This window comes from Heterocephalus glaber, unplaced genomic scaffold, assembly GCF_053883595.1.
Source record: "Heterocephalus glaber isolate CG9 unplaced genomic scaffold, H.glaber_assembly_v1.0 deba00000122, whole genome shotgun sequence".
NCBI lineage: Eukaryota > Metazoa > Chordata > Mammalia > Rodentia > Bathyergidae > Heterocephalus > Heterocephalus glaber.
In genome coordinates this window covers 41,904,490-41,919,235 of record NW_028258138.1, presented here as the reverse complement: position 1 = coordinate 41,919,235, position 14,746 = coordinate 41,904,490, and the positions used below count along the sequence as shown (strand labels likewise).

Genomic DNA, 14,746 nt, shown 5'->3' with positions numbered 1-14,746 from the left:
TGAGCAGGGTAATCTCATAGTCGATTCAGGTACTATTAGTAAAATATTTGATTCTGGTGATGAGAGGAGAGAGTTAAGGTTTGTTTGTTTGTTTGTTTGTTTGTCTGTAGATAGAGAATTAGTTAGCAAGAGATGGCTCTTCAACAAGCCTTTTACACAGTGAGTAGTATTCTTCCATGAGGAAGAATAAATTTGAGTCATTTGTTGGATGTACCATAAAACCACGATGTTAAGTGAAATAAACCAGACACACAAGCTTAAATATCGCATGGTTTCTCTTATATGACAAACCCAAAGCACAGATAAATTAAAGAGTAAAATAAAAGATAGATAATAGGAAACATGTAGACAGATCTTTTGCAAATGGGAAGGGGATCAAGCAATGAAGGAAGAAGGGAGAGACAGGAATGAGAAGGGAAGTAAAAAGAATTAAGATGTTTTATATGCATGTACCAACTCCTCACATTGAATGTAATCACTGTGTCCTTCAAACATGTACTAAAATATTTTTAAAAACAAAACAAAAAACTTTAAAATTATTAACAAAACAACATCAAAAAACCAAGCCTTTTGGTACTATCTGAACCTACATATTACATACGTAAGTAAAAGAGAGTTATAGCAGAGATTGCTATATTCATTCTCCAAACTCTTGTTTTATATCTAGATACAGTGTTAGTGTGTTTTCTTTATGTTTTCTAGTAGTTAAATACAGCATTGTGATTGAGCTCCAGACCATGGAATGAGAGATGTAATATGTCCCACCTGCAAGCAGAGCTCATAAAATCCACTCCACACTTCATCTCCTACTTTTTACTGGCTGGAAGCAAAAGACTTCAAGGCCCTACACAATCTAAAGTGTGGGTTCCAAATCATTACCAACATGCTGCCTGCAAACACCTACTTTGGATTACTCTGTGCTAAGTGGGATTCTTTTAAGCTGATTTTATTTGGGCACTTAACTCCAAAAAGTACTAAGATTAACCTAAGAACAGTAGTTCAAGACGTGAGTATATACATCAAGTAAAGGTAGGTGAATCTTTACATTTTATCTTACATTTTTACCACTAAATTTGTTTTTCTTAAGTCTCAGATTCACAACTCTAATACCTACTAATTTATTAAAGTTTGGCTAACACTATTAATTTTATTATATAAACAAACTCATGATATATATCTGACCTCTCATTCCCTCTTTCCACTAATGATTCCATTTTTTTCTACAAATATTCAGGAACTAGATTTTATTTTTACCTAAGATGCTTTGATTTCTACTTCTCATAATATTCTTATATAAAATTGATAAATTCTATTCTTTTTTCTTCATGGATCTTTATATGATTTTCACCCTTCACATTCTTATTATGATAATCATAAATAAGTATCTAGCTTTGTGCCTAAAACCCCAAAAGAGATTTGTAACATCATATAGTCTATACAACCTACAGTCTACCCTAGTCCATTACTGCAAACTGTGTCTGTCACTGTCATCAGGAGCACATTAATGATTATAACTGCAATGGTATGAAGGGAACAATTCAGAATCGGAAGATTCCAGTTTGAAATATTCGTTTATAAAAAGTGATCCATGCTCTAGGGTGAAGTTGATTTGTTTCTGAATGTAGAGTTCCTCATATTAATCCTGGGTATTAATTAGTCATAGAATTTTTACAAATGTTTTAATGGGTAACGTAACTGGTAATAGCAAGTCACATGCCTCAAAACTAGTTTTACTACATGCATACTGAGTCAACAATTATGTCCTTTTTCACTGCTTTCCCTTCATTTAGGTAATCTTTTACAAGTTATTCTTTATTCCACTCAATATGATGGAATGCTATTTCTTTTTCAAGACAAACTCAAATCTGACTTGTTTTATGGCTTCTCCCTAGACATTACTATGTTTATCATTAAGGTTAATTTGCTTATATTGTGAGTTAACTTTTAATTTTTTCATGTAAATCACTTTATTTCTTTAAGTGGATCTCAAAAGACAAGAGGCTTACTTTATTTTTTTCAGTTTATATTAGTACATGTTTGCAGGGCACGATTACATTCATCATGGGGGATGTGTAGTCGTATATAACACAACTTAATTCTTTTTTTATAAGTTATATATTGGACACTTACAATACGTTAGACATAGTTCTGGGTATTGTGATTTTTACTTGTTTGTGGGTACCAGGGATCGAACTCAGGACCTTGCACTTTTGAGGCAGGCGCCGGAACCACTGAGTTAAATCCCCGGCCCAATTTTTTTTTTTTTGTTATCTTTCCTTCCTCTGCCTCCAACCCTTCTTCCCTTCCACACTCACAAAAGCTATTTCCATATTTTTTTTCCAATTTTTTAAAAATCCATTTTCCCTTCCTTCCCTTCCCCCATTTGTTGTTCCCCTTCTTATTTGTACATATTCTTCCTACTTTCTAGTATCTCTCCCCCCTTTTACTCCTTATTTATATTTTGGATTTTTCACACAAGTAATGTGATGTTTAATTTTCTGTGCTTTATTTATTTCACTTAAGATTACGGTCTTGAGGTGCACCCATTTACCTAAAAATGCTTTAAGTTTATCCTTCTTTATGGCAGAGTAGTACTCCATTGCATATAAATACTACATTTTCTTTATCCATTTATCTGTTGGTGCTGCTTCCAAGATTTAGCTACTATGAACTGTGCTGACATAAACATGGGTATTCATGTATCATGTGTACGATATCTTTAATTCTTTCAGGAAGAGACCTAGGAGGGAAGTATCTGGGTCAAATGGAACCTCTAGTTTTAATTTTTTGAGAAATCTCCATACTGCTTTCCATCTAGTTTCCAGCATTTGTTATTGGTTGATTTCTTAATGATAGCCATTCTTTCTGGAGAAGCAATCTTAGTGTTTTAATCTGCATTTCATGAATGGCAAGCCACATTGAGTGTTTTTTTTTTTTTCATATATTTATTAGCCACTTCATCTGAGGAGTGTCTGTTCATTTCAGGTGTTCATTTTTTAATTGGGTCACTAAACTTGGGGTTCTAATTTTTTTAAGTTATTTATATATTCTAGATATTAGTCCTCTGTCTGAGGAGGCAAAATTATTTTCCCATTCTGTAGGTTGTTTTTCATTCTGTTGGTGGCTTCCTTTGTTGTGCAGAAACCTTTTAATTTAATGTAAACCTATTGGTTGATTCTTTGTAATATTTTCTGAACAACTAAGGTCTTATTCATAAAGTCTTTGCATATACCCATGCTTTCAAAAATTGTCCCTATTATATCATCCAGCAGACTAAGTATTTATGTTTTAATACTTTATCTTTGATCCATTCCAGTTTTAGTTTAGTTCATGATGAGATACATCAGTCCAGACTCAATCTTCAGCATGTAGTGAATCAGTTTTCCTACCATTATTTGTTAGATGGTATCTTTCATCCTGCGAAGGTGTTTGGCTCCTTTTTCACAGATAAGATAGATGAGTGTGCTTGGAGTTGTTTCTGCATCCTCTGTTCTGTTCCATCGATCCACTAGTCTGTTTTCTTTACAAAAAATAGCAGATATGTTTCAGCATGTGATTTGCAGTTGTAGCTGCTTGTTTTTCATTTTGTTGCACTGATTCCTATAGAATTTATTGCCTTTTTGTCTCATACACAGTATTCTTTCTTTTAAACATGAACTCTTTGATACCCCTAAACCACATAGAGCAGCATCACATCACATAATCACATCTACTATTTCCAAGGACAAGCATAGGACTTGTCAATATGATTCATTTATTCCCCTACCCAAAGTGATTCAGCTGTAGCTTGTAATTAAAGAAAATGCCTTATAATTTTTGTAGGAACAATTAAAAAACTGAAGATTTCACAGGAGTCCCAGCATAAAATTACGTTAACTAGAGCAGTATTTTTCACCTTGTGAAAAGATAGTCTTTCCAATTAACTGAGCTAGGAGAAAAACAGAGTGAAAGGAAGAACATACAGAATGAGAGACTTAAGACTGGTGATGTTAGAACTTCTAGTTCCGTTTTTGCCTGATGTCTCAGCCTGGGATATGGTCACATGGCCTAAATGTTTTTGTGAGGCTAATTTATTTGGTTTTTGTAACATGTAATCAAAAGAGAACTGCCTAATACAATAATATTCATTAACTATGAAGAACATAGTTATCATTTTTCTATTTTATTGGTTATAATATTGGGATTAAAATAACAGATTACATGACACAAGTCTATCCTCACTAATGTAGAAAAAAAGGAAAAGGCACATTTTTGTGGCTTATCTACATTGCATTAATTTTTGCTTAAATAAGCACATATTTTATATTTTTAAAAAAGGCTTCAAAGACCACTTCTGTATTCCAATCTGTAAAAATATTTTCATTATGTTTATTATAAAAATATAAATGTTTCCACTACAAATCATTTTACATTAGTAAGAGGCCATCCACATTGCACAATATAAACTAAATGAGTAATGTTTTGAAAAGACAAGTTCAAGGTAAAGAGATATTGCCAGTTATATCACATTTATACATGGCTTAACAGATAGTATAGCATACACTGGATGTGTTACCAGAAATAAATAATATGTATAAATCAAGTTTAAGATACAGAACAGATAATGTGGTATGTAACATTGTGAAGGAATTGTATATTTGTGATTACTGAAATTCACTGCAGTTCATGTACAAAGAGATGGCCACAAGCATTCTAGTACCTCTACTCAACAGTTAGGAATCATACACTGTTATGTTTACATATATACAGGATAAGAATTATGTAAATTTTTAAGAGATCAGGTAGAAAAATACTGAAAAAATGAAGACCTATATACTGCGTATACAACTTCTACTTTCAAACAAAAACTGCAGCCAAAATAAGTTCAATATATTCAACAATTCTCAAATCCTCCTAGTTTATGAAATGCACAGATTTTTTGCTTAGACCCAGAACAGTATTCGAGAAATTAAATGTTAGTATGGGAAGATATAAAACTGAAGCCAGATTTGAATCTCAATCTAATATTCCAAAACACAAAATTCTTGATTGGGCGAGTTATTTCTTGCTGCTTCTAGCAGGCATGAATGAAATTTTTTATTAACTTCACTTTTTAAAAAGTTCATGCTCTTATATATCCGATATAAAATTCTAGTAGCATGACTTGATTATAAGGAACATTGCCAAATTTGGGAAGCAGACTCATATCTAAAAAAACTCACATAATCTAACCTCTATTATGTTAAATCTATAAGAGATTGGCCCTTGTGGATTTTGATCTGTGATTGAAAGTTGTATTTCTTTATTGTCCCATTTTGCATACAAACATAAGTGTTGCAGCATTGTTTCCCCCATTCTATTTTTGTAACATATACATTTCTTATATCTATGACATGATCCTATCAGCATTAGAAGATTATGGATAGGTCTAAAATGTTGCTTCAGAATATATTAGTAGCTAGATCTCTAACAGATACATCCTTTCAAATATCAATGTACATGCTCATAGTTGGCCTTTATGTAACAGCAAGTCTAAATCCCTGCAGTGACACAACTCTGCACTGCTTACAGATTTTAAGAAATTTGCTAGATGGTCAGCTATTGAAAAATATGTTCAATAAGTGAAAAGAAATTAAAGACTTCTGAGATACACCAAAATTATAATAGGTGCATTGAAGTGAAGACTATTAAAGATAATTATACCTGATACTGGTTATTACAATGTTTAATTAATTGTCCTAAACTTCAGTAATGCAGATGAGTAGTTTAGCTAATCATCATTCCCTATAAACACTTGAGTAAGCTTTTCAAAATATATTTAGTCACTTTTCAAAGCCAGGGAGTAAGTGATTTTTTGACCCATGCATTTGCTGTGCTGTCAATGAATGCAACAATCTAAATAGCACTTTAAATATTTCCAGTGTAGCTATTCTCATGAATTCTAACTTGGTCCCTTCATGAATGAAGGGAGTTCATGGCTCTGAGCTCCAGAACAGGAAGGTTTGTCATCTGGTTAAAAACTGATTACGTACAAGCCAGTATATTACACTAAACTAGGAGCATAGTTATAATAAATGGAAAGACAAAAACAAATGGGGTAATTCATACTGTAAGAGATTCGGTTACTATATGAACAGGGAAAGTATTTCAGTTTTTTTTAAATACATGGAAGTGGATGGTTCAAAAAGTCTGGAAGGAAACTCTTCATTCTTCATGTCTAGTAAGACACATTTCCTAGTGCTGACATTTTGAGAGAGCATTTGGCACTTGGCTGTAACAAATCCAAATTAAATCAAGGTATAAATATCAAACAATAAAAATGATTCAAAAGAAAATAAATATGTACTTTTTTCAAAAATCAAGACACATTTTTACATGACATACTTGAGAAAACTAACAATTAAAAATGTGTAGTACTTAAAACAACTACAAACTTCATCTCTATATACTTTCAACAGATAAAAGAGAATACAATGATAAAGTAGTAAATATGGCCAGATAGTTTGAGGTATAAATTCCTCTATTTTGCTTGCTTTTAAAGAAACAAAATACCTGTTATGGATTTCTTCTGTGTATAAAAATATCACAAGTTTTTTTTCTTTTGTGGCTATTCATAAATCAAGCCACCATGTCCATTCTGTCATTTCACTGTTTTGCTTTTATGGTAGTCAGTTTGTGATCAATGGCTCTATACTAGTTCTTCACAATTTTGAGCTGAAGAATTTTAATTTAATTCATCAACTAATATTAAAAAAGCAATTACAAAACAAAATTCACCCACCCACCCATCCGCTAAATAGCAGGGGAAAATAAAGAGTTTTTCAATTCCATTTTAAGGCATTTGTACTAGTGTCTGAGTGTCCTATGGAACTGGGAACTTCCGCTTATATCTCTGTCAGCAGCAGCAGCAGCCTGCAGAGGGATGCGGCAGCCTCCACAGCAAGCACTTTCTTCAGAAGCAGAACTTCACACTGGAACTGGACCATTCTTGGACTGTGTTTCGAGGGCTTGAATGCTACTGATAATTTTCTGTGGCCCAACCACAGTGACACCAACCTTTTTCATATCACTGAAAAATAGAAGATAAAATATGCAATAAGAATCATGTTTTTAATTAGCAAAATTTATACTATTATGTATATCAATACTTTGGACCTAATTTTCTGATTTTTGTGTCATTCATGTATCATATTTTTACTATTCTACCTATATCTTCTGGAAGGCTGTAGTGTAATCTCCAAATTTCTGTGCAGTTGGAAATTAATGATGTGATCTTATTTGGAAACAGTGTTTGCAAATGTGTGAAGGCAAGGACTAATATGATATTGCCCTGGATTAGGGTGGATCCTAGTTCTAGTGAGAGTTTCCTAACATGAGACAAGAAATGGCACATAATGATATGGAGAAGACAGATATATGAAAGCTGAGGCATTTATTACAGTTATAATGCAGGAAACTAAAGAATACCAAAATCCACCAGAAGCTGGAAGAGGCAAGAAATGATTCTCTCCTACAGACTTCAAATAAAATGTGTTCTTGGCCTATATCTTGATTTTAGACTTCTGAATCCAGAATTTTGTGACAATAAATTTCTGGTGTTTAATTAAGCTATAAATTGTGTCAGTTTGCAATAACAACTCATTTCAGTTTTATTTACAAACAGTTAATACAGATGGTTACATAATCTTCGTGAGGCTTTATATATTTTCCTTGAATCCAGGCCAGCTTGGGGACTGCTCTGACTACCTAGAATAGAAGTCAAAATTGTATGAATTTTTGCTTTCAAGTCTTCAGAAACTGAAGACTACCACTTTTCATCTCTTGAGATATCCTCTCTGGAATAAAGGTGCTACTAAGTAAGTCTCACTACCCTGAGGTTATGGCATAGGAAAGGTCTTGTGCAAGTACTGTGGTCCACACTCTTAACTGAGACTAGAAATAGTTTACTCTCAGGTATAGTGGTACCTCAGTTCACAAACTTGCTGTGTTCTATGATTTTGGAAAAGATGAACATGTTGGTGTTTGTGTGGGAAAGATGGCCACAGTCGTGTTTGTCACGTGATGCAGAGTTGAAAGCAAAACCAAAATTTTACCAAACGTTTCTGTCTGCAAACAAAAACATTTGTAAACAAAAACATTTGTGAATCGAGGCACCATTGTAGAAGGAAAGACATTGAAAGCATCTCCATCTTTACAGCAGTGATCAGTCTATTTGTTAGCTGAATGTGTCAGTCAACTCCAACACTAGAGCAAAAAGAGTTACACATTGAGTTCTTTCCCAACTGATGATCCCCAACAGTGGGATACAGAATAAAATTTTTGTTTTAGTATTTAAATTTATACAGCCATCACTAGATGAACCAATTTCATTGAAATAAAAAATTATTTCTATATGGAAACAAGTAAAAAAGATAAATCCTTATTTATTAAATTTAAAATATTTTAAGTTCAGGAACTGGGCATTAAATAAAGATTATGAGAATCTAAGGCAGAATGAACATAAAGAATTTCACTAAGAAAAGTCTTAGCTAAACATGTACATATTATAGATTATATATCCACTTTCAAGTAATTCACTCATATAATCTCCTTTTTACATTCTTGACTCAAACTCAAATGAGAACTTCCCCAACTCTCATAAGTAATATTGCAAAATTTTCCTGATCTGGGTTCTGCACTTCTTATATCCTTATCTTGTTTAATTTTCTCTGAAAATTTGATCACCATCTAGCATATCATCTTTCTTTCTGTTTTATTTTCATTTTTGTCTTTTTTTCAAGAAAAGGAATTCCATTTTAGGAGAAAATCTGCTTTATTTTGTGCTGTTAGTTAATAGCACCGTATACAATAGCTACTATTTAGTAGAGGCTTAATTCATATTTACTAATGAAGGAAAATGAAAAACATGTTTTTTTGTTGAAATTAACTTGAAAGTGAGATACTATTTGGCAAGTAGACTCAAGCAAGTCGAGAATGTCAAGAAAAAAAAACACGTGAACACACACATACACACTGCATAAACACAGAAATGATTGACTACAACAGAAGGAAAAGATGGGAATGCAACCACATAGAAATATACTAGTTGACCTCTTCAAAAGTAAGTTTGAAATCAATAAATATGTACAAACTGACAGCAGGCAGACATTTAAGAAACAATGTATATTTTATTTAAGCATCAACTACTTGAAATTAACCAAAATTGTGGTACATTTCAGCCAAGTTCCTGAGAATGAAGCTCCTGGTGATTTGTGGGCTCCTTCTTTGCTGCCCTTCAGACGGCTATTGAATTCTCTGGGCACGGATTTTCTCTTGCCTGAGATCCTGTCTGACCACACTCTCTCTTCATGGGGAAGGTTGTTGGGGAGGTATGTTTACATCAGACTTGGCCCTCTTAGAGTAACTGTGGACAATGAATGCCCTCATTTGGAGTAAACATGTGCTATTTCTGTCAATTCCTGCCTTTGAAAACTCTGCTGTGGCAATTTGATTTTTTATATACCATGAGTCTATCTTTAAAATGAGTGGAACTATGTTCCCATCTATTCCCAAGCTAAAACAAGTTATGAATAGAGAACCAGAAAATGATGGATACACATAGGTGTGCAAATCAATACAGTCCCAGATTCTTACCCTTTTGAATTCTTTTTTTAATCTTTCTTCTAATTCTATACCATATTTTCTATGACTTTGAGATTTTTTGTTTCTTTTTCTCCTCTTCCTCACATAGTTAAAAAATAGAATGACAGCCATTGGAAGCAGAAAAATAACCCAATGTAGTATACAGATTTTCTGAGTTCTTTAAGAAACTTAAGCATACTAACTTAGCAATATATACTGTGATACTTAGCCTTTAACTTCCCTTCTAAACTGAAGCATTCTCCCTCAAGTGGTTGGAAAAGAAAAAAATCAGATGCTTAATGTTCAGTCCAATTTGTGACATCCCTTGTTACTTCTTTACAGATGTATGTTTTGAATGTACCCCTCAGGAAATCTCTATAAACCTGACTCAAACTATCTGTCCAATATAACCCAACATATATAAAGTTTTGTTTACACTTAGTGCAAAGGATTATATTGGATTTTCGAAAAGATAATTAAACAAATTAGTCCCTTTCATTATACTTTAGTTAGGTTTTTATGGTCCCTCTACTCTCTCTACTCCTGAAAGTGTATCTTCTGTACTCCACCTTGCCAGGTCCAAAATCATTCTGAACACCCAGATGCTATAATCCCAATAAGATGTCCTGTGTGTGCATGCATGTGTATGTGCATGTGTGTGTGTGTGTGTGTGTGTGAGTGTGTATTCATTTCATTTTGCTTGTCCCATGTAGAGGAGGGGTGAAGAAGTTCAATACTAAAGAAGAGCCAGGGGTGGAGTCCAGAGGTTAATGTGTTATCTGGAACTGCAAAGGGGACAGGTGTTGACCCTTTGAAGTGGCCGCCAAGGGTGCGGGATCACAGCGTGTAGCCGGCAATCTATCTAACATTCATACACACAATTTTCTGTAGATCTCACAGTCACAGCCAAGCTGTTCTTTGCTTTTCTCTTTTTTTTTTCTCATTCAAACTTCCTAAATCCATACTAGGCTATGAAAAAATGTTTTAACATTATGTTTATTGAATAAAACTGCATCTATTTTGGGTTTTATTTGAAAATTAGGTGACTTTTATAACTCACATGTTAAGAAAATACTTAAATTAAGTGAAATCATTTAACATTTACTTGAGAATAAAATTCTCGTGATCTTTCCCTGGACTTCATAGTCTGAATAGGGAAAAAGATCAAATAAATCCAATAACCATCTTAAGTGTCTCTCTATTCTAGGAGAATTTCTACAGTTACTTGATGAAGTGAATTTCTGAATTGAGTCTGGATGACACACAAAAATTTGAGGTCGCAGCACCTGAATTCAAATAAGAAGTCCTAGTCTCCAGAAGCAAAGATAAAATCTCTAGCTAAATATCTGATAGCATTTAAAATAAAAATAATACCTGATTAGATTTACACAAACTGTTAGTATACTAAAGATCTTTTAATAAACTCTCATTTTTAAAATAAAGGCATGAGTTATATGACTCTATAGTGACTAAAGAAAAAAAATCATTCCTTTTAAGGAATTTTAGGACAATAGATACTAATCTTATATTGTTCCTGAATTTAAAAGAAAAGATAGAGTAAAGAATACTGTGGAAGTGAAATACAGAGACATTGAAGACTATGTGACTGAGTAGGAAGAACAATTTCAAAAGGGCCAAGTATCTCAGGAAAAGACAGCTTTCAACTCTAATGTACATTAACTGGTTGTTTAAATAAATACAAGTAATAAGAAAAATATTGTAACCTTTTAAAAAGAACATAGTGAGAGTGAAACAATATAATATCCAACATTATATTGTTGACTCTAATATATCAGTAATTTGGAACTATGACAAATGCTGTCACTTCAACTTCTTTAGCAAAGAATTTTCTTGCCATGTTCAGCACTTCTAATGGCTGACTATATTTAAATTATGAACTAGCAGTTAATCTTATTAACAATGTTCTTCCTCAACCACTTCAATGTAGTGTTTCATTATCTAAAAGCTCTGACTGTTGATATTTACATAACTTTGCCTTTGAAAATCTGGCAATGGTGTGGAAATGTTCAGCCTTGTACTTATTCTTTGTCATGCTTCTGTGCTCTAAAGCAGGTGTCTTGTATATCATAATCCTAACTGTTTATATTACTAAAATAAGAATATACAAAAATGTTTAAATGATGGAATATATCCAGTGACTGTGTTAATCTCAATAGTTACCATAGAAACTCAAATTATATTGTTGATTGAGTCAGAAGTCTTTTCAATAAATATAGCCTTCCATTTTAAACAAAAATGGCAATGCGTGTTAACTAGAGTAATGTGAGTTTATTTTCTAAGAAAAAGTTCTTCTCTTCAGTAGTAATAAACCCTTCCTATGGGTCTTCTTGTGGTTTTATGTTTCTGATTAGAATGTTACACCATGATTTATAAACTTATTTTTATGTTGGGCATTTGTACCTATATTAATTACACTATATGCTTCTTTTTTGATATCTAATTGGTTGTTCTCTGTAATGACTTTGCTTAAATGATTGGCTGTTAACAATAAATTTCTTTGTATATTAATAACAATAAATATTTAAATATTAGTTGGAGAGAATAGGACTTAAAGGAACTTGAGGAGACTAAGAACTTAGTTAATGGAATAAAGATGAAAGGCAGAAGATTCTGACACAAGATGGACACGGTTTTCAATACACCATGAAAGCTGCTATATTCCAGACCACTTTTGGTAAATCTACCCCACACAAATCTTTCTTTGAAACGGTCCTCCATCTTTCCCTCAGGAAATAGCCTCTAGATCCAAGTTAATGCTATCTCACTATATTTCTCTTGAAGAAAAATAATAAATAGTGGCTAACATATGGCTGTGGAGATGCCAGTCTACAAGGGAAACTGAGCCACTTCAACAAGTTCTACAAATAGGACAAGCCATTTCCATCTGCAAGTGGAACTGAGTCCTAATTTCTCTCTTGGGACTTAGAATTAAGAGAGTTGGTCCCTCCTTTGTTGAGTGGCAGTAAAACTTAAAGCTGAGGAACCCATTTTTAGCTAGGTGTGTAGGAAAACAGGAAATGTCACTGTGCAGAAAATAAAAGAATATGCAGTCATTAGGAGGTGAAGCAAAACTGGCCCTCAGTCGTAGGTAGATGAAGAATCTAACCTCTAGTTCTTCACTTTCCTGTTTCCAATTATCATAACTTGTGAGTTGAGTTGTTTTATCACTGGATTTATGAGATTTGTTATAAAACTCATTTTCTTATGTCCATGAATTTCTCCTATCAAAAGATTTCTGCCAGCAAATATTCCATAAGAAATGCACCACATCATACTTGATTTCTACTGGCTTTTAACATAAGATCAATGTTTGATATGTAACATAAATGAAACTATAATTTAATACTAATATTCTGATACATATTCTGTATTTGACAACTATCAGTCTTTTGAGAAAAACAAAAAGAAATTGCCTTAAATCTATTTAGCATAATATTTTTCAAAGCAGATACTTGATAGTAGACAATGAAGTACGATATTTAGTTAGTAGTTGTAAAAATTACTTCTAGATTTAGAATACTTCTCTATATATCAATTTATCCATTCACATCTCAATATTCGACATGCACAGAGGTTACTCTTTTGTAAAAGTCACAGAAAATAAGACATAAGATTATTCAATATCCATCAAGCTATATATGCTAACGTTTCAAATAAGCAGCTTGATTTTACCTAAATATCATGGTATCAGTGAAGATACCTATTGTGAAGACCTATTACATGACAGAAAGGTACTCCAACACACATCAATATAAAAATGTGGTAACAAAAGGATCCTGAGCCCAGATCAATGATTACAAGATATACATGTACTTCAGAAGTACAATCAATATTTATAACACAACAACCCAGGTCAGATATGATCAGTAGAAAGTTCACAATCATACATTCTCCATAATAAATTTTTTCTTACTTTGTGGAAATCTTGGCTATGGTGTCACAAGAACTGTACTCCACGCCTGTGAAGATTTCCTTGCAGTGTGCTGTCTGGACACCATTAAGCCAGTCACCTGTTGTGCGGAAGGTAGTGATGTCAACATTGCTTTGGTCCAGAAGAAGGTTTGATGGCCTGCAAGAAACGAAAACACCAAAGAGAAGGAGAGAGAGAGAGAAAGAGAGAGAGAAAGAGAGAGAGAGATCGATCCAGAGTCAGCAGAGTTGCTGTATGTCAAAATATGACACCAACATCAGCAGGAACTTCCAGGCTTCGTGGGGTATCCTGTTTATTTGTGAAATTGATCTGCCATGAAGACTTCATCTGTTCAAGCTGGCAGTTTGGAAGAAGACTGTATAATCTTCCTGTCTAAGTTTTCCCTTTCTCTACTCCTGACTGCTTTTAAAATTATTAAAATTTTGCAAGTGAAAACCGTAAACATACTCATACATTTTATATTTTTTGTTGTTTCATCATTAGTAAAGATGGTGGGAATTTAGCATACAATTATAGCAGACATGGTAATTAAATAATTTTCTATCTTCCTTGGTGATGGATTCAGTTTCAGTACACATCCTGCCCATTGGACGTTTGTCTGTAGACATTGTAAATGTTACTGTCTAAAGAATAGTTTGAATGAAGTCATCTAGACTTACAGTAGAACATAAGGTCAGCACATATTTAAATTATGTTGTAATTGTAATAAAAAGTAAAAATTTCAAAAGCAAACTATTAAAAATAGATGAGCATGAAATTCTTTTCTTATTAAGTTTATTGGTACATTTTAGGTATAAAATACAGTTACACTCATCATTGGGATACTCATTACATGAGCATCTTGGTTCTTATTTTTTTCCCCATTCCCCTGCCCTCCCTTCATCCCCTCCACGCTTCCCGATTTGCAAAGTTTCCATTTTTTTCCTTTTCTCGTATTTTTTCTTTTCCCTTTTTTCCTTTCCCCTACCCCTCCCACTTCCCCTGCTCCTATAGACCATTTCTTCCTATTACACAATATCAATTATACATTTTTAAAATTACAATATCAAGATCTAGAAGACATTACCACTGATTTTACAGAATTTAAAGGGATATAGAAAGTATATTACAAAAATCTTTTTTGAAATAAATTTGACAACTTCTAAGAAGTACCTTGGAAGGCAAATTAATGATACTAACTCTGGAGGAAATATA

The 14,746-nt window shown here is 33.1% G+C and overlaps 1 protein-coding gene across 2 annotated transcripts in view; it reads right to left on the bottom strand.

Moving 5' to 3' along the window:
• Positions 1-4,340: 4,340 nt before the first annotated feature.
• Epha3 (EPH receptor A3) overlaps positions 4,341-14,746 on the bottom strand; it is a 382,701-nt gene continuing 372,295 nt past the window's right edge. For both annotated transcript variants that reach the window (XM_004857918.3, XM_087214069.1), the window contains exons 16-17: positions 13,535-13,690; positions 4,341-7,048 (exon numbers count right to left, since the gene is read on the bottom strand). In XM_004857918.3, coding sequence (XP_004857975.1) covers positions 6,946-7,048; positions 13,535-13,690 — 259 coding nt within the window. In that variant the 3' untranslated portion in view covers positions 4,341-6,945. The remainder of the gene's footprint in view (positions 7,049-13,534; positions 13,691-14,746) is intronic.